Here is a 19,920-nt window from a genome sequence, read left to right as displayed (position 1 = left end):
GAATGAATCGATCTCTTTTAGGTTTTAAACAAAGCTATTCATTTTTATACAAAGAGAATCGATCATGTCAACTGGGGAATCAATCCGTTTTTCTTAATTTTCATGTTTTCAATGTAGAAAAAAGTTTGTTTTTTGTCTCAAATTAATTTTCATTAAAAAATTACTAGCAAAATTTTCTTTTTGATCAGTTTAAAATAATTTTTAAGATATTTTTTAAATTAAATATCATTTTGAAAAACATATTATTTATTTAGTACAAAAAATAATAAAATTTAAGAACATGTATTAAATAAATCATTTTAAAAGTTTTAATAAAACTTATTTAATGTAATATTGTATCATTTTAAAATAAAAATCAATTTAAGACTAATAATTATAATAGTTAAATAACTATTTTTAAAATATGATTATAATTAAGTGATCAATAATATATTTTATTTAAAAATTTAAAACTCCCTTTTGTTTTTGTCTTTTTCTTACTAATTGTTTTCATTATGTCGGTTATAGAAGGAAGTGTTTATAACCATGAAATATTGCATGATGCATGTAGCTATCACCAGCCGTCCAATCTTTTTTTTTCCCTTAAAAAAGACGTGATTATGCTCGTTGGGTTCCACCAACAATCTTTTTAGGACAATTAGCGCTTTAAGTCGTTTAGCTCATGATTTTGAGCTCTAAGCTTCCGTTAGTTTAAAGAGACCAATTTGGCTTATGGTACCGACCCAAGCATTTGATTTGTTGACTTTTATTCTTTTTTAGGTTTTTTTTTTTCTTAAATTACAAGTGCAAACCGACATCCAATTGGACTATATGTCATTTATGTTTTATCGTTCTACATTGTTCCAATTCCTCAATACAGACTTGATTAATATTTTTATAAAAATATCGCAATTTAAAGATGAAAAAGAAATAATAAATGTTGAGATTTAAATTTTAAATTTATTAAATATTATTTTAAAAATAATTATATAAATCAATTAAATAAATTTAAGATTTAACCTCATTAATTTTTGTTGTAATAAATTTTTTATTTCAATGATATAATAAAATTTCAATTAATTTTTATTGTTGATTTTTTTAATATTTCAAGATTAATAAATTCTTAAGTATCTTATGGATCTCAAGTTACTACTTTGTTATTCAATTATACTCGAAGTTTGTTACAATATTTTGAAAGTAATGTGATCACCATAAAAATAAAAAAGAAGTTTATGAAAAAGAATATTCTCAGAGAGTAAAATGTGTAATTATTTAAAAAGAAGTTGGTAATTTTAAAAAAATTTAAATAGTATATTAAATAAAAAATTAAAAGACTTTAATATCCCATTTCATATTCGATATTATAATTTTATTTAGGCTAAAATACTAAAAAAGTCCTTAAAGTATTCTACTTTCCTTAAACAAACTTTTATTGTTTTTTATTATATTCAAATAAATTTTTATATTTTGATTTGTATCCAAATAAATTATTTTTCAAATAAAATAATTATTTATGTTAATGACTTATTTATTTACAATTTAAAAGTTAAAGGTCTACATTGATATAAATTAAGATTATGGGCTTATTTAAATACAAATTAAAAATCAATGACTTATTTAAATATAATAAAAATTTTAAAATTTATCTAAATAAAATAATAAAATTCAAAAGCTTTTATGTTATTTTAATCTAACTCATTTATAACATCAAACTCAATTAAATGCATTGTAAACATATAAATATCTAAAACCAAATTATTAACGATCATTCTAAATCCATTCAGCTATTGGTTTTAATCAAACTTAATCAAACACGGTATAAAAAAGCGTAAATGTTTATATTCCTTATATTTCACCATATTTTTATTAGTTTTTCCAGTTAGAAAATTGAGTATACACACGGTTTCCACAGGAAAAGCGATGATGCAAAACCAAAAGGCCAAAACAACTGAAAAGTAATATCAACCAATTAAAAAGCGACACGTATCTATTCAAAGTCACATGCATGCATGATCCATGATGGGGATGCACATACGGAAGAAAAGCCATCCATAACATGTGGGGGACCCATAGATAGGGGGGATGAACAAGTGGGATAAGAAGCTCAAGATTAGAACAAGATAAATTCCTAGTACGTCATTGCGCCACCTGTCCCAAACCTGCATATATCTAAAGCTACTCCCTGATTGGCTGTTTGGGGAGGGGAAGGAAAAATATCTAAAACAGGGATGCAAAGTGGTGCGTTTACCGCCAGATATTTCTGGGCTGCCCGTAAATTCTCCGCCACTGAACATTCCACGTGGCTTACTTATAATGGTTCGATGCTTTCGGGCAGGATCTGCCCCTGGCTTCGGCAAGGTTTTTCACTTTGGGTCCTACATCGATGGAATCTAATGCATCTGATGCTTTGCGTGATCTTGTGTACAACGGTTTGAGACCCCAGAATGAAACTCGGTAACTCGGCTCGTTAACTCGATTGAACTCGGTTGCCTTCCATTATTTATTTATTTATTTATTTATTTATTTTGGAATAAAGTGTAATTTTTCACATTACTTTTTATTTATATAGTTAAACTAAATTTATTGTTAATTATTTTTATTTAATTTTGACATAAATTCCATCAAAAATTTTATCTATTGATTCACATATCATGTTTTGTATATTTAAAACTATAATTTTATTATCATTTTTTTTGTTAAAATTGCATAACGAAAAATTTTATAGAGTTTGAAAAATCAAAATTATTTTTCTCTTATACTTTTTATTAAATGATTTTCTCTTGCCCTTTCTTATTAATTTTTTTTCTCTCAAGCTAAACCATTTTTTCTTCATCATAACAATTTCTATTAAAAATAATGTGTGTTTATTTATTAAACGCATTTTAAAAAATAAACCATTGATACACACCAAAAGTTTTCATGAATTTTTATTCTAAATTTTTTATTTACAATTATTAAATTTAAAACACATATACATTTGTAGAGAAAACAAACTCTTCACAAATGCATATATATATATATATATATATATATATTCCAATATTTTTATCCACTCAATTTGCATATTTATTTAGATATGAATTCTAAATCATTCCAAGAATGACGTATTGACTGGAGTAGCATCAAATTGAAAGTTCCTACACCAAAAGAGAAAAAAAATGGCAGATGATTTGCAAAAAATTATAAAACTCAAATTAAGTGAATCATAACAATTTCTTTAATTTGCATTTTTAGTGGCTTGTGAATGTAAAGTTATACTTTTAAAATGATTACATTATTCTAATTTTTTATTTATTCTTTCTCATCTTGTGATAGTTTTTTATAATTTATATATTTATGTCATATAAAATATTAATAATTTATATATTTATATTATATTTTATATAAAATTATGTATCATATTTATATTGATAAAAAAGTATAAAATATTATTTTTATTTTTTAGATTTGCATATAATTTTTGTTAAAATTTTCAATAATGTCATTTTTTTTATTATTGTTTTATATCATATCTTATCATGTTTTAAATTGTAAGATTTAATTCTAATTTATATAAACTATATATTTTTTTCTATATATATGTTGTTACTTAGAGAGTGGAAATTGGATTCATCTTTAAACTATACACTTACAAGCATTTTAACCATATTATAGAGATAGAAGTTTACAAATCAGTAGAAAAATAAATTATATTGAAGGTGTTTCCCTTAACAAGTGTTTTATCTTACTTTTTTTTTTGTTTTATGCATCTCCTAATATCAAACTTAACGATGTTTTCGGATATTAAAGTCCAATGATGATGCATGACAGTGTAGTATTCTATAAAAGTATTACTCCATTTTATAAAAACTTAAATTACTAATATATAAAAGTATTACTCCATTTTGTATAATTGTGATAGAATTTAAACATTTCATAAATATATGTATCATGCGTGTCATGCATGGTGGTTGATATGACATGACATAGAGCGTTGAGGCGTGAGGAAAATATCAGTGCCACGTCATCATCAATCTAAGCAAGCAGCCCTTCCAAACTCCAAAGATCTCCTGTGTCTCTCACCAAAAACTTCAGCACCTCTTAAAATTTTCCGAGCTAAACTGAAATAAGATTTATTTTCTGTTTCTTTTTTATATACACTCACATTGTTTATTAGTGATTTAAATCTAAATTAAGTCAGGAAAATTTTTGGCAGCTGATAACCAAAGCCCAGGTACTTAGTTTCCAACTTCTTCTTCTTTTTCCAAAATTGGAAATTTTCATCCTCTTTATGAAATTTTAAAATATTTTTTAAAAAATGGGTTTTGGGATTTGATCTTAGCTTTTTTGTTAGTTTGATGATTTATGGTGTTTTTGTTTTTGCATTTTTATCTTATAATCATAATTGGTTATTGCTTTTTCTACATGGACTGCCATTTGTAAAGTTTGAAGATTTGTTCAATATTAATCGTCGAGTTCATGTTTTTATCCGAACGTTTAGGTAGGTGTATTGTGTAGACAATGTTCTTAGCTTGCTTATTAATCCATTTTCAAGTGATTTGCTTTTTTACTCTTATTTGTTGATAAAATTTTCTCTCTTTTTTAATAATTCTGATATTTTTATTTTCACTTTGTTTTTGCAGTAAAGTACAGATTCTGATTATCAGTTAAACAGTAATTGACAAGGATTTAGACAGTTAAAGGCACAGACTTTTTGGAGACTAATAATAATGTTGTAAATTTCCAATCCTTTTAGAGAGAGATGCAATAGTTTCTCTTGTTGAATATTGCGCAGTTCAATACTTTTTGTTTTCTTCAATTGATATATATATTTGTGGGAATCCGAGGGCTGCACAGGGTTGGGATGTTGAATTACGAAATATTGATTCTTGATTGGTAGCAGTTGCAGAGTGGAAGCTTAGGTTTGGTGTGTGTGCCTTGCTGTTGTTGGTTGTTCCGGTGATTGGTTCAAAAGGGTATATTTGGAAGATTGATATTGTTTAGGATACATGGCTAATCCATATGAGAGATGGATTGATGGTCTTCAGTTCTCATCACTGTTCGGCCCTCCGCCACAAGACCCTCAACATCGAAAGGTACCGTAGTTTTTCTCTCTTGGATTTTTTACTGTCCAGTTGTTGTTTTCTTTGTATGAATCTTTCTGGATCATTGTATTCTAAGTTCCGTTTTTAAATCTTTTTAAATGTCTTTTTTTTTTCATGCTTTGTTTACCTGGAAACTTAAGTTGGTGAAATAGGTGACAAAAATTAAATATATTACAAAATATTAGCTTTAGTAAATATTCAGTGGAACAAACATGTAATATGGTTCATTAAGAAGTAAAGAGAGGAAAATTGGTTTCCTACTACTGCAAAGAAGAAGGCCAGTTTGTACTCTTGCTCATTCTTATTAGATGTTAAAGGAGAGATTTAAGTGAGAATTTTCTTGATCTGAACCTTAAATTTTGGAATAAAAATGAATCTGACATGAGGGGATCGGTTCTATCTATTTCAGCTATAATTCATAGGAAGGATTTGCTGCTTAAAATTCCTGGCATGGTTGGAGCAGAGACTCTGAGTAATTTTACATATTTATTATGCACAAACCATAGGATTTGTATTCAGATGTGGTTTGAGTTTGGATCATTTGGTGTTCATGTTATTGGCTTTTCAAGTCAAGTTGGGTTGGGCAGGTTTCTTTTGCCATATCTACCCGCTGCCTTCTGAGACAATCCAGTGGAACATACATAAAAACTGTACATTATGTTTATCTTTTCTAGATTCTTCTAGAACTCTTAAAATAGATAAAAGTTTATTGTGGAGGCAGTGGATGGGTATCTATGATCTATTGAATGAGGAATATATCTTGAAATAGAAGTTGAAGGATTGTTAATAGTGGTATTAAAAGAGAATATGGTAGAATTGGCTTTATGATTTGAAGAGGTTGAAGGCAAGCTGTGAAAATTTTGGCTTTATGCAAGGGTTATTTTCATTTGCTGTTATGTGCTTGAGGGCTCATTCTAAAGTTAAGGGATGTGAAAACTTTATCTTGGATAAATTATATCACTTCAAAAGCAAGCATTTGTATAGTATGTTTTTTAAATTTGGGTTGATCCATCCATGTCTTTCTGATTCTTTGAAATCACGCGATTATCTCTTGCTATTATAAATTCACATACTTCATTATGTTACCTCTTGTTTAGGTTCAAATTACCGCATATGTTGAGTATTTTGGTCAATTTACATCAGAACAATTCCCTGAGGATATTGCTGAGGTATGTTTGTTTTGTACAACTATTTCACATCCTGCAGATTAGGAATGGAAAAGATACTTAAATAATTTGTATATTATCAATATGTCAAGAGAGGAAATTCTTTGATGGTTAGGGATTTATGTATGTAACAAAATTTGCTTATTCTTGTAACAGCTTGTTCGCAACCGCTATCCATCTAATGAACAACGCCTTTTCGATGATGTTCTAGGTTTTGGCTCTTTCTTCTTCTTCTTCTTCTTCACTATAGCTCTATCCATTATGATTACACCTTTAAATTAAAATAATGAAAATAAATTATAACTGGAGAATGACCAGTTCTTTAAACTTAATTTGTTTGCAGCAACGTTTGTCCTTCACCATCCAGAACACGGGCATGCTGTTATTCTTCCAATTATTTCCTGCATCATTGATGGTACACTGGTGTATGATAAGAGTTCCCCTCCCTTTGCTTCATTCATCTCCTTAGTCTGCCCAAATAGTGAGGTATTATACAAAAGTTCATCTGGCTAAATTTCACTAATTTTTTAATTCAATAGAGAAGATTGTCTTTGCTTCACACTATTTTTTCTTTCTTGTTTTTCCTTTTGGATATTATTCTAGATGCTCTCTTTTATCTAGTTTGTTAACCGAAAAAGGAATCATTGAGGCTGACCAAGAACATAACTATGGCATTTATTTATTTATTTATTTATTTTTCACAGAATGAGTATTCTGAACAGTGGGCTCTGGCATGCGGAGAGATCTTGCGAATTCTGACTCATTACAACCGTCCAATATGTAAAATGGAAGCACAGAATAGTAAAATAGATAGAAGCAACAGCAGCAGCCAAGCTACAACTAGTGAATCTGTTGACGGGGAACCATCCTTTCATATACCTTTGATTCTACAGGAGAGGAAGCCTTTGAGGCCTTTATCTCCCTGGATTACTGATATATTGCTTGCGGCACCTTTGGGTATCAGAAGTGATTATTTCCGTTGGTGAGTGCTTTTGTTATAGCTTAGTATTATCCTTTCCACATAGTTTGAACATCAATCAGCCACTATAAAGATAGAAGCTGTTTTAATGGTTTGAATATTGCAATACCTGTACTGTAGTAAACCTTAAGGCAGGCTTCCAACTTCAAGAAATAATAAAAGAGCCAACAGCCCACAACAGTTGATGTAAACATCTTCAAAACTATGCCAAGTAGTCATTATAACTACTCCTGTCAGCACAGACCTTTTGTCACAAATGATTCTTTACATTTTGTAACAATTGACAGGCTTTGTTCCCCTTCCAGACTCTCTTCCAGCTACTAAGTTCTCTAATTTGTTTAATTTGATACCTAACAGCAGCTCTTGATATTTTCCAATTTGGATATAGTTATCATGCAATCATAAATTTTAAATTTAATCAAAATGGTCATTGAACCATCTTGCCCTTTTGTCTAAGATTCAATATCTGTTACACTGATTCTGATATGTAATCAAGGGCCAAAATTGTTTTCTTCAATCTATCCTTCATTATTGTCCATATTTCAACCCTTTCGTTTCAATTGATGCTCTTCATTCCATCAGCATCCCCCTTGTTGCTCTGTTTAGCTTTGCCTTCATATTCAGCTTTCACTTCTTAGACATTTCGTCACATCAAAAAGGTTATCCACAATCCACACTCCATAACCAAAAGTCTGCAAAGTATACTGCCAATAGATTGAGCGCTTAAGTCTTCAAACCTTTCTTATAAGTCATAAATATATTCATGGTTCTATGGAGTTTCTCTTGCCCTTGTGCTAGGATTTGGGTGGAGGTTGCCTCATTGACAGAAAACTTTTATCTTCCTTTTTATACTGAGACACTCACTACTGGATTCTAAAAATCAAATTCTGAATGCAGCATTTCTTTAAGTGACAGCGGTTAAATCTGTAGGTTCATCAGTGTCACTTTCTGCCTTTAGCTGAGCACATCACTTGCTAAGGCCCTGGGAAGCCTCTTCATGAGTAATTTTTATCAAAAGATCGTCTATCTACCTTTTCTGTATCATATCCTCTCCTTGCCAAAGGAGTAAGCTAAAAGGTTTGTTACATAAAACCACTCTGCCAGGAAGAAATTTATCATACAAAAATAAAAGGAAAATACAGAATTGAATGACCTCTATAACCCTGTTGTAAGTATTCTTGAATTTCTTCTGATACATTTGTGGTCAAATGTAGCATGTTTTTGGTGATTGTTAATGTTGACAATGAATCAGCATAATCGAGCTCTTGCTGGTCCTTAAGATTCAACTTTGTTTCAGAGCTGATAGATTCTGAATGTGAAATGTTCTTGGTGTTGCATTGCTGAGAAAAGCTGACGGCCTATTAATACTCTTGGAAAAGATTTCAGCTTGGGACTAAGGCCCTCTAAGTTACTTCCCTGAAGGCTATTGAAATAATTAAGGCAATGTCTATTAAGGAAGTCAGAAATTCAAAAACCTAGCTTGTTTACACTTTTATTGAGCAAATTTAAAAGCAGAAATATGCTAATAGTAAAGATCAGCATTTTAGTGTTGGTAAATGAGCTATATGAGAGGTTGTTGCACTTCACTAAGACTGATATGCTGTAAATATAATGATGATTCAGTTCATGGAAGTCTTAAAGAAAAAAGAAAAAAAGAGCTCATGCAATCAAGCATGCCCCATCAAAATCCCTTTGGTGGCAATTATTTCAATAATTTTCTTCTTCTAGATGATGTCTTATGGTGTCAATGCAGACTGTGCAAGGATGTTGTGACAAAGGGTTTTATGTTTGATTTAGAGACTGGCTTTTTTGGCTTTGACATCTAGTGAATTGCAATGGAAGTTTGAAAACAGTTATTGGTTGTTTGCGTGCTGAGGCATGACATAGCATAAGCTAGTACTATCTTGCGAGCTCATTTTGTTTGAATAGATTACTTAGCTGGTCAGCTGGCAAATTTTGTTGTGATTATTTCTGCTCAATTGTGTATGGCAAATAGAAGAAGGCATGTTAGAAGTTGGCAATTAGTTCTTGTGAGAGTTGTTGGTATGCTATTCATCTGCAGTTCTTCTGTGACAGCAAATCCACTGTAACAGATGCTTGAAACAGGTTATTTGTTGGAATCATCTTTAGGATTTGTTGAGCAAGTTAGAAGTACCAAATGTTTTTGCACTTTGTAGACAGGAAATGCTAACTTCAATTTTTATGTCATTTGTGATCAGGACATAATCAAGTAGCTACTTATTTATTTTTATTTGAAAAAAAACATGTTGGAAGCCCACCTTTGTTGATTTAACTTTGTCATTTTACTTGTACATACGTACAAACAGACACATACATGCTTAGGATGCCATTTCCAATTGGCTATCTTGGGTGGCTTTTTCTGTTTTGCAGATGCTACTGGTTGTTAACATTTCTATAGCATTTATTATGTTGCATAAGGACTATGATAAGTTACAGATATAAGCATTTCTTTTAGGGCTGGTGTGTAAGTCCTTTCTGCCCTAAACTTTTTGCCTAGGCTTGAATATGGGCTTACGACTTTTATTTGAATCATCTATGGAAGGTGTGCTTCCAAGTTATAAGGCCTCTCTATGAATTAATTAGATAGCAGTTCAATTTATCATATAACTATCACTGAGTTTAAATGCTCCTGTGTGATTCATCCTATGAATGGATCTCACTGTTATGTGCTTATTACTGAAGCTGGCAGTCCTTTAAATGTATTAACAGGTGCAGTGGTGTTATGGGTAAATATGCAGCTGGAGACCTCAAGCCGCCTACAACCGGTTAGTTACATATTTTGAGCCGGAATATATAACATGATTTTGCATACTGTAACACAGTTTGTGACCTTTAAGTGAACTATTAGAGTTAGAGAATCCTGTCAATCAAAATTCGGTTATGAGTGATAGGATCTATCTCTCATTTCATAATATCAAATATAACTATAATTGCAAGTGATTTTATAAACTATGTTTCTGGTAATTAATGAAGGGGCTCATTTTTCTAGAGAAGATGTAGTTTAGGAAATTTTTTAAGGCAGTAAAGGATTATATTCATTTTTTTAGGAGTGCTATGTATGTAACCGGTTGATAAATTGATGTTGCTGGTTGTCTCAATGTTCACTGTCAATACATTGTATTTTGAATGATTGATGCCCCTGGCTTGGGCAATATTGTTTCGTAGAATGACTTAAAATAAATCTATTCCAGTTGATGCAGTTATTTCTTAATAGGATCTTGTCTTTGCAGTATTGCCAAATCTGACCTTTATGCTAATTTTTATTTGTGAGCAGGGTAAAAGTTCCTGCTTATTTTGTTACCTTGAGTCTTAAGGCATAAGTGAGAGCATGTTCTGGGTTAAAACTTGTCATGGAAGTGTCATAAGTGGCCTTAATAGTTACCGACTAGCTATAATTGTTTTCCAATTTCACAATATGATGCTGATTGACCCAGAATAATTGATGAATGGATATGTGGTTGTATATCAAGATATGAAAATAAAGTTGGCCTTAAGTTGGGATTTCTTTTTTCTAACTGTAAATAATAAGATATTTTAGGCCTGAGGACTCATCACTTGATTGCTGTTGTCCAATAGCATCTTCTCGTGGATCTGGAAAGCATCCTCAGCTCATGCCATCAACACCAAGATGGGCTGTTGCAAATGGTGCTGGTGTCATTTTAAGTGTATGTGATGAGGAGGTTGCACGCTATGAGACTGCTACTTTAACAGCTGCAGCAGTTCCTGCACTTCTACTTCCGCCTCCAACAACAGCTTTGGATGAGCATCTAGTTGCTGGGCTACCAGCTCTTGAACCGTACGCACGCTTATTTCATCGGTAAACTGCTTGACCTTTGAGAGCTGTTGAACAACATTGCTTAAGGATATTTGTTCATAATAGGTGTAAATGGTCATAGCTTGTGAGACTTGTGCTTTGCCATGTATACAGGACATTTAGTAAAGCACTTCAAATTTATATCAGGAATGTGGATGTTTGTTGAATAACAGTTTCTTGGTCTTCTTCGGAGAAGGGGTAGGGGTTAGATTGTTGGGTGGAGAGAACAATGTTAGCATGCTTTTGTATACATACACCTTCTATCCCAAATTGCCTTACACATGGTTTTGTGAAAAACCTTTTGACCTCCTCTTAACATTTAAACTTTAAGAATTTTCTTTAGTACAAAAATCTGATATTCTTAAAGCAAATATGTAAAAAAAAATTATTATAATGTCTATTATGGATATAAAAAAGTTAGAATTTTGGGATGCCTGGAAAAGGTAAGAAGATATTTGGGATGTTCCAAAGTGCATGCTAGGACATTCTATTTGGGGTGATAGTGTTTAACAAATGCAACTGCAAAAAGTTTAATTTTAGTGCAGAAAATAACAACATTGATTAAAATATGTGCTTGATAATAAGGTGATTGATAAAGAAATAAAATGATCCCATCCTTCAGTGAAGTATTTTTGGAATGGTCTTTGTTTAAGGTTTTGAACACAGTTATTTTGTAGATGAATGCTCGACATTTTTAGTTGCTAGTATAAGTGTCTGACATGATTTAGATTTCTTCTTTTTTCTTTCAATTTTCTCTTTTCTCCTGTCAGGTACTATGCCATTGCAACTCCAAGTGCCACCCAAAGACTTCTTCTTGGACTTCTGGAAGCACCACCTTCATGGGCTCCAGATGCACTTGATGCTGCTGTACAGCTTGTGGAACTCCTTCGGGCTGCTGAAGATTATGCAACTGGTATAAGGGTGAGTTAAATGCTTTTCACCAGCATATATGTGAAAATAAAATGACACTTCTGGTATCAAACTTGAATTTCATGTGATTCTCACCTGAGTTATTTTGAATTTGGCAATCCATAATTATGACTTGTGAGATCCAAGAGGATTTTATGAGCATTAGCATAATGAAAATGTAAAATTTGTCAGCATATGTTGTTCAACCACATGCTAAACTGAGTTATGTGAAAGTGCCGGCTAATATTGTTGATACAGTTCTTAATGAGATTAATTTGAATAGCTACAGTCCTTAATTATAAAGATTGGTGGTTGTATGAAGGGCCTGGAATTAAATCTTGTCTTTATAAATCTTTTGGGGGTTTTCAGTAAGGGAGGGTCACCCTATTTATCAGATGGTCAGACCAGCCATTGAATCGTGAAAGGAAAAATAATGTTTACAGACCAGAGTTTTCCATTAGTCATGAATAACATTTCTGCTTGATTGACCTAGAAAAAATGAGTTCAGGGAGTTCAGCCTAGTGCTTTAAAAAGGTTCTGTTTTCATCTTTCTCAAATTGATATTTTTCAAAAATCAATTTATTTATCTATCCATTATTGGTGAAATTCATCCTCCATCATGAGTCAACATAATCCTTTTCTTAAATGTGATCCTCAAATGTCAATCAGTTTCTCAAGACACCTTTAAGTATTTGCAGTGTGAAGACGTTAGATCATGATTCCGTTGACCTCTTTATTAAAGTTGGTCAGATGGACGAGTAATTTAATTGCTAATCTGAAGTCTCTGCTAGACTATTAATGTTTTTGGTTTTCCTACCACTGAAATGGAATGTGAAGTCTACGAATAAGACCTGTGAATCTTACATATATTAAATTTCAAGGTTCTTCAATGCTTTTTGACCATCCATGGTTGCCCAAATTGATACATTGAGAGAAGGTAGGGTGAATAATGATTGCGAAATGAAAAAGTAAAAGCTGATGAGGGTGTTGCTGAGCCTGGTTCTGGAAATTTTCTCTCCTCAAACTCCCCTCAGAAAAAGGGAAAATAAAATGAAAATTGAAAAGTTGCTTACATCACATGTTAAGTGTGCTTGGTAAGGGAAGATTATCGTTTTACGGTTATATATTGGGTTGAAAATTTTCAAAGGCTGAAGGTTTGAGGCATATATTATTACTGAATTGTTAGGGAAAAACTATCGTCACATTTTTTTTGAGGGTAATAATAGCCAAAAAAACCCTACATGGTTCAATCAGTGTTTTTGGTAAAAGGTTGCTACTGGTTTCTATAATGTGGTTAAGGGTTCAATGGCTAAGATTTTAGAGGTAATATTATGAGCATTTGGTCTGCTCTGCTAGTTTAAAGTTTGTTTGCATTGAGACCTGCTTGTGAAAATTTCTTCGATAGGTATTTCTAGATGCAGAGGAACAGTGTGGTGTGAATTCATTCTTCATGAGTGTATTAATTGAGGATGGCTGCGTTCATATAACAATGCATTGAAGTTAAAATTAAGATGTAAAAACATCGCTATTGTTCAGTGTTCAACTTAAAACCTGTTGGCTGTAGATGGAGAGACCGTCCTAAAAAAGACTGCAACAAACTTTAAACTTACCCAATTTGTGATATCACCTGTTAACAGTTGTGAAATCCATCTTGTAATTAAAACACCTATGGCATAATCACTTTAATCTGATAAATTTTTAGGTGAATGTTATCAGTCAATGTGGTGGAGAGCAATCTTATGTAAATGTCAGGAAAGTGAAGTGCACAACATATGTACTCATTTGGAGTTACATTACAAGGAAGCGGTCTGTTCCATTACCAATTGTTTGTTAGGGGAATAACATATAATTAAGTTTCTTAAAAAATGATGCAACAATGCTTTCAGTTATCACCATTCTATTTCTCTTAGCAAATTGCTTTTATGGATGTTGATGTAGCTTCCACGAAATTGGATGCATTTGCATTTTTTGCGTGCAATTGGGACTGCGATGTCTATGAGAGTGGGTATAGCTGCTGATGCTGCTGCAGCTTTACTTTTTCGCATTCTGTCACAGCCTGCACTGCTTTTTCCTCCATTAAGACAAGTTGAGGGTGTGGAAGTTGAACCCAAATCTTCTGGTGGTTATAGTTCGTGTTACAGGAAACAGGTATCTGTGGTTAACTTCAAAATTTTGCATGTTATCTTCCACTATTTAGTTTTATGTTTCCATTTGCTGAGAAGCAATTCATATGCATGGGTCTATGCATACAATAATGCATGTTCACAAATCTCAAAATACTGTTCATCAGGTAGAGGTGCCCGCAGCTGAAGCAACTATTGAAGCTACTGCCCAAGGGATTGCATCAATGCTTTGTGCTCATGGACCAGAGGTGGAATGGAGAATATGTACCATATGGGAAGCTGCTTATGGCCTTATTCCCTTGAGCTCTTCAGCTGTTGATCTTCCGGAAATTATTGTTGCAACCCCTTTGCAGCCTCCCATACTGTCATGGAACCTATACATACCTCTTCTTAGGGTCCTTGAATACCTTCCACATGGAAGTCCTTCTGAAGCATGTCTCATGAAGATATTTGTGGCCACTGTTGAAGCAATTCTACAGAGAACTTTTCCATCTGAATCCTCGAGGGAGCAAACCAGAAAAAAAGGATACAGCATAGGTTCTGCCTCCAAGAATCTTGCCATGGCAGAGCTTCGTACGATGGTCCATTCTCTCTTTTTAGAATCATGTGCTTCTTTAGAGCTTGCTTCACGCCTACTTTTTGTTGTCTTAACTGTGTGTGTTAGCCATGAAGCTCAGTTCAGTGCAAGTAAGAGACCACGAGGTGAAGAAAGTTATCCTCCTGATCAGAGCATTGAGGAATCACAGTCACAATATGAAAAGCTGAGAGACAAAAAACCTAGAAAAACAAAAAATCAAGGGCCTGTAGCTGCATTTGATTCTTATGTGCTGGCTGCTGTTTGTGCTCTTGCCTGCGAGCTTCAGTTGTTTCCCTTGGTTACAAGAGGAAATACTCATTCAATTGCTAAAGTTGTTCAAGCTACAGCCAATCCTGCAAAAGTAAATGGATCTTCTATTCAGTATGGACATAGTATTGACTCAGCTATTCATCATACTCACAGAATGTTAGCAATTTTAGAGGCGCTCTTTTTGCTGAAGCCATCTTCTGTTGGCACCTCATGGAGTTATAGTTCAAATGAAATAGTTGCTGCAGCTATGGTTGCCGCTCATGTGTCTGAACTATTTAGATGGTCAAAGGCTTGCACGAATGCGCTCTCTGTCCTAATGCAGTGCAAGTGGGACAATGAAATTTATGCCAGGGCATCATCATTGTATAATCTCATTGATATTCACAGCAAGGCTGTTGCATCCATTGTTAACAAGGCTGAACCATTAGAACCACAATTGATATATGCACCTGTTCGGAAGGATTTCCCTGATTGTTTTGATGGCAGAAAACAAAACAAACGTACAAATACCACTTGCTATGATCCTGGATGGTCATCTGCTTCAGGATGTAAAGATTCAACTCATTCAGACAATAATCTCAGATGTGAGAGGGTGCTAGCATCAGATGAAGGCTCAGGAAATTCCTTGGGCAAAAGTATAGCAAGTTTCCCATTAGATGCCTCAGATTTGGCCAATTTTCTCACAATGGACAGGCACATAGGATTCAATTGCAATGCACAAATTCTTCTAAGATCTGTGCTTGTGGAGAAACAAGAGTTGTGTTTCTCTGTTGTTTCACTATTGTGGCACAAGCTGATAGCAGCCCCTGAAACACAACCCAGTGCCGAAAGCACATCCGCCCAACAAGGATGGAGACAGGTAATCTGATATGTTTCATGCTTTGTGTGGTATTTTATTATTATTATTATTTTTAAGAATATATCAAATGTCAATGTCTTCTCCCTGATGCAATGACAAGCATCCAGCTTCTCCTTGATGCAATGACTTTCAACATCTACATGTAATTTGTCTTTTAAGAATATATCAAATTTCAATGTCTGCCTGAATGTTTGACTAAACCTCTCGTTAAATGCTTTTTGTAAATTAATAAACTGTTTTATGAACTCCTTGAGCCATTTGTCTGACTTGGTTTTCTTACTAGTTAGGAAAAGATACAATATCAATTTAGTGGTGGCAATTTGTGTTGGTGGGTCTTGTCAACAATGGGTATAAAAGGATATAGGTCAACAATTAATAAACTGTTTTATGAACTCTTTGAGCCATTTGTCTGACTTGGTTTTCTTACTAGTTTGGAAAAGATAACAATATCAATTTAGTGGTGGCAATTTGTGTTGGTGGGTCTTGTCAACAATGGGTCTAAAAGGATATAGGTCAACCAAACACAACTCATTTGACTCATTATGTCAGAACCCTTTGTAGGAACACTTACTTTTTATAAAACAAGTAACATAAAACGGCCTGTGTAACTTGTTTGAAGAACAAGTCATGTCAAGGTTGAGTTAACATGAACTTGACTATTTAACTTGTCTAATTAGATAGGTCCTAAATAGGTAATTTTAACTCAATTATAAGGTTTCTTTCTTTTGTTAACTATTTTACCATCCTTTCTTTTGTACATGTTATCCTTGCACTACAGATACTCGTGATTATTATCTCTAAACAATTGTTTTTAAGCATTTGGCTCAGTGGTTGGTGCATTCATTCGTTGCTCAAATAGCAGAATTCACATTCCCATCCCCAAATAAAACACAACAATGAACAGGTTTAAATGGTTTAGGTCTTATACAGGTTGACACATCAGCACGATCAATATTCAAGTCTATTATGTGTCAAATTTGAGTTAAGCAGTTCAATCCCAACATGGCATGCTTATTTCCATGTGACTCTTGGGTCAATTTGATTTTTGACACAACCCTGTTAAATACTAAACTCAAAGCCCTTAACTTCCCATTGGGTTGGGGTTGTTTGCATCGGTACTGTTACTTAATGCCACCACTAGAATCCAATGTCATACGGGATATTTTTCTTCCAGATCTGAAAGGGGTCAGCCATCCAACTTTTAGTATATGCTTTATAGGTTCTTATATTCTAGCTACTTATAGTGTTGGGTCATATTTCTTCAATCACATTTCCACATGTGTAAGGGGCAGCAATTCGAAGCCCAATACTGCTTCACCAATATCTGGTTGCATGCAGTAATGCTGTAAATAGAGATGTAACTAGAATTTTTACTAGGGAAACTGTGAAGCAAATCAAATGTATATGCTCATTTTGTTATGGCATTGGAAAATTCATAGCAACTAGAAAATAGCATTAATTTCTGTGTGGTGCATATGTTAGTATGGTGTTGCTTCTAGTGTTCAAGACTTCAATAGCATTCATCTATATCAGAGTGGCAAAGTGTTTGACTGGAACTATCTTCACTTTTCAAAATTAATAGAAAAAAGGATTGACCTTAACCGATTCCATAGATGGTTTTTTTTTTTCCAAACAGAAAATGTGAATTTTTATACGTGTGTGGATTGGTAACATTCTGCAGTGCAAATAAATTTTAACTGAGACTAATGAGAGCAGGCATAAGAGTAGAACAGTTAACAGAATAAATCTATTTGCCCTATGGTTCATCTGTAAATTCATCATTATGATTTCATGGAAATATATTGTCTGACTAGCCTACTTGGATGTAATTAGGTGGTTGATGCATTGTGCAATGTCGTATCAGCATCACCAGCAAAAGCGGCTACAGCAGTTGTTCTTCAGGTCCAAATTTTGTTCATTTTGTAAACATTAGTCTAAAATTAGAAAGTCAAAGCAGTGAAGCTTTTCTTCATGGCTGCTGACTTGAACACCATATGTTTTTGTAAAAGATGACACCAATTCGTAATTAGGGTAATAAAATTCAGATCTTTTATACATGATAAAACACCTCTTCATTACAGGATGAACTGTCATCGGATGGTGTCCAAACCAGCAGTCATAAATTGCCTTATTGTCTAGCTTTTTTGTTTTTTAACTTTATTTTCTGTATTTGTTTGGTCACTTTCATGGTCTTGTGTTCTTGTCAGGCGGATCGGGAATTGCAGCCATGGATTGCCAAAAATGATGATCAAGGTCAGAAGATGTGGAGAATCAACCAGCGGATTGTAAAGTTAATAGTGGAACTAATGAGAAATCACGATAGCCCTGAATCATTGGTAATTGTGGCAAGTGCCTCTGATCTACTTCTACGTGCGACAGATGGGATGCTTGTTGATGGGGAAGCTTGTACTTTACCGCAACTGGAGGTACTGCCTCTAATTATTGTCTCTTATAGATAGTCATTCACCAATTACCATGTCTTTTTAATCGAACACTTCTGATATTCTGAAGTCAAATGCATTCCGTTTATCTCAAAGTCTTATTAACGTATTGAGTTTTTATCTAAAAATGGCAGCTGCTGGAAGCTACAGCTAGAGCAGTTCAGCCAGTTCTAGAGTGGGGAGAATCTGGACTGACAGTAGCAGATGGACTTTCAAACCTGTTAAAGGTGAGCAAAAGCCCTTTTTGGCATAGTCAATTTGATATATCAAAAGGTTGAAATCAAAACATGCTTTCAAGCTGTTCATTGTGAATACTAATGCCCATCAACATGGAGTAAAACGGAGCAAATAGAAATGGAGGAAGCTCTTTCTCTACTCCCTTGATGTTACTGCAAGATCTATGCTGATGTGATATTTAATCTGCCAATTCATGCAGTGTCGTCTACCAGCTACAACTCGATGTCTTTCTCATCCAAGTGCACATGTTAGAGCTCTCAGCACATCCGTCCTTCACAATATTTTGCATACAGTTTCAGTTAAATCTAATTCTAAGGGGGAAATAAATGGCATCCATGGTCCCTCGTATCGGCACTTTAATCTAGGTATCATTGACTGGCATACTGATATTGAAAAGTGCTTAACATGGGAAGCTTGTAGTCAACTTGCAAGAGGAATGCCTATACAGTTTCTTGATAAAGCTGCCAAAGAATTAGGCTGTAATATTTCCATCTAACATGGACGATTAACTTTAGGATTATCAACATAAATATCTTTTTCTTTTCAAGTGAGACTACAAAGAGCAATAGACTTCTTCAAGTGGCTCTTCAAATAGTCCTAGGGATGAAGTCTTTGAATGTCCTCGAACTCTTCAAGCAAGGTAGCCAACCTGAGGGTTTCATGTGTCTGATCTTACTTTGCTTTAAAGCTAGCTTTGTATGAGATAGGCCCAGGTTTCGATTTGTTTGTAGGATTGTTACATGTAATTTCAGCTAACTTAGACTGTTATGCCATGAGCATGAATTCATTGCACGTAAAAGGTTTGCATAGTTTCAGTCAGTTGGATAATCCAGTTTCCTTTCAGCATATCAGTGCCTAAAGTTTTTACTGGTAGATTTTAGATGCATTATTTGTTATAATCGTTAGATGAAAGTAAAATTCAAGTACTTAATTGTGTTTGTTTTAAGAAAAATTGAGTACTTAATCAAAATTAAGTCCTTGATGTTTCTTCAAGCACTTTAAGCCACTAGAACAAAGGTTTGGAGATATAAATTATGATATGTAATTTTTATGTAAAATATAATATAAATATATAAATTTTAATAATTTATATGATACAAATATATGAATCGTTAGATTTATTTATTATTATTTGATCAAAATTTATAAATGCTAATTAATTATTTGCGTGGGGTTTAGATTTTACATAACATATTTTAAAAATCGTTGGTATAATTTATTTTTTAAATATTTATATTTTTTAGATGTCTTAACATATTTTCATTTTTTTATTTTTAAAAATATAAGTTCATAAATTCGATTATTTTTGTACATATTGTTTTAAGTTATAAATCTTCCAAAAAAATTTAATTAAATAGAATAATAAATAAATAAAATAAAAAATAAGAAAAACATATAGAATCTATAGATAGATTAAAATGTATGGTGAAATAAACAAATTTAAGGAGGAAAATAGCAAAA

The 19,920-nt window shown here is 33.0% G+C and overlaps 1 protein-coding gene across 10 annotated transcripts; it reads left to right on the top strand.

The window, feature by feature from the left end:
• The first annotated feature begins 4,030 nt into the window (after positions 1-4,030).
• LOC111315738 (protein GIGANTEA-like) lies at positions 4,031-19,305 on the top strand. 10 transcript variants are annotated; one of them, XM_022917704.2, is made up of 17 exons: positions 4,031-4,192; positions 4,404-4,459; positions 4,602-4,690; positions 4,862-5,054; positions 6,161-6,232; positions 6,386-6,440; positions 6,573-6,715; positions 6,934-7,211; positions 9,939-9,994; positions 10,806-11,046; positions 11,814-11,964; positions 13,891-14,100; positions 14,243-15,781; positions 17,615-17,683; positions 17,989-18,207; positions 18,357-18,449; positions 18,659-19,305. In XM_022917704.2, exons 4-17 carry the CDS (start codon positions 4,968-4,970, stop codon positions 18,953-18,955), a joined length of 3,510 nt encoding a protein of 1,169 aa, XP_022773439.2. In that variant the 5' UTR covers positions 4,031-4,192; positions 4,404-4,459; positions 4,602-4,690; positions 4,862-4,967; the 3' UTR covers positions 18,956-19,305. The 10 variants fall into 10 exon arrangements, with proteins under 10 accessions (XP_022773439.2, XP_089605712.1, XP_022773435.2 ...); XM_089749586.1 differs by having other exon boundaries at positions 4,816-5,054; XM_022917700.2 differs by having other exon boundaries at positions 4,602-4,693.
• The last annotated feature ends 615 nt before the right edge of the window (positions 19,306-19,920 follow it).

Source organism: Durio zibethinus, chromosome 20 (genome assembly GCF_047325235.1).
Source record: "Durio zibethinus cultivar Kanyao isolate XHJ-2024 chromosome 20, ASM4732523v1, whole genome shotgun sequence".
Classification (NCBI taxonomy): domain Eukaryota; kingdom Viridiplantae; phylum Streptophyta; class Magnoliopsida; order Malvales; family Malvaceae; genus Durio; species Durio zibethinus.
Note: the sequence above shows the minus strand (reverse complement) of the source record. Positions and strands in the feature narration are given on the sequence as shown.

Bases quoted from the DNA above. Each gene is read 5' to 3' on its own strand.
- LOC111315738 (XM_022917706.2), top strand. From the start codon at position 4,968: ATGGCTAATCCATATGAGAGATGGATTGATGGTCTTCAGTTCTCATCA. The intron at 11,047-11,813 runs GTAAACTGCTTG...TTCTCCTGTCAG, and splicing joins TACGCACGCTTATTTCATCG to GTACTATGCCATTGCAACTC. The intron at 11,965-13,890 runs GTGAGTTAAATG...ATGTTGATGTAG, and splicing joins ATTATGCAACTGGTATAAGG to CTTCCACGAAATTGGATGCA.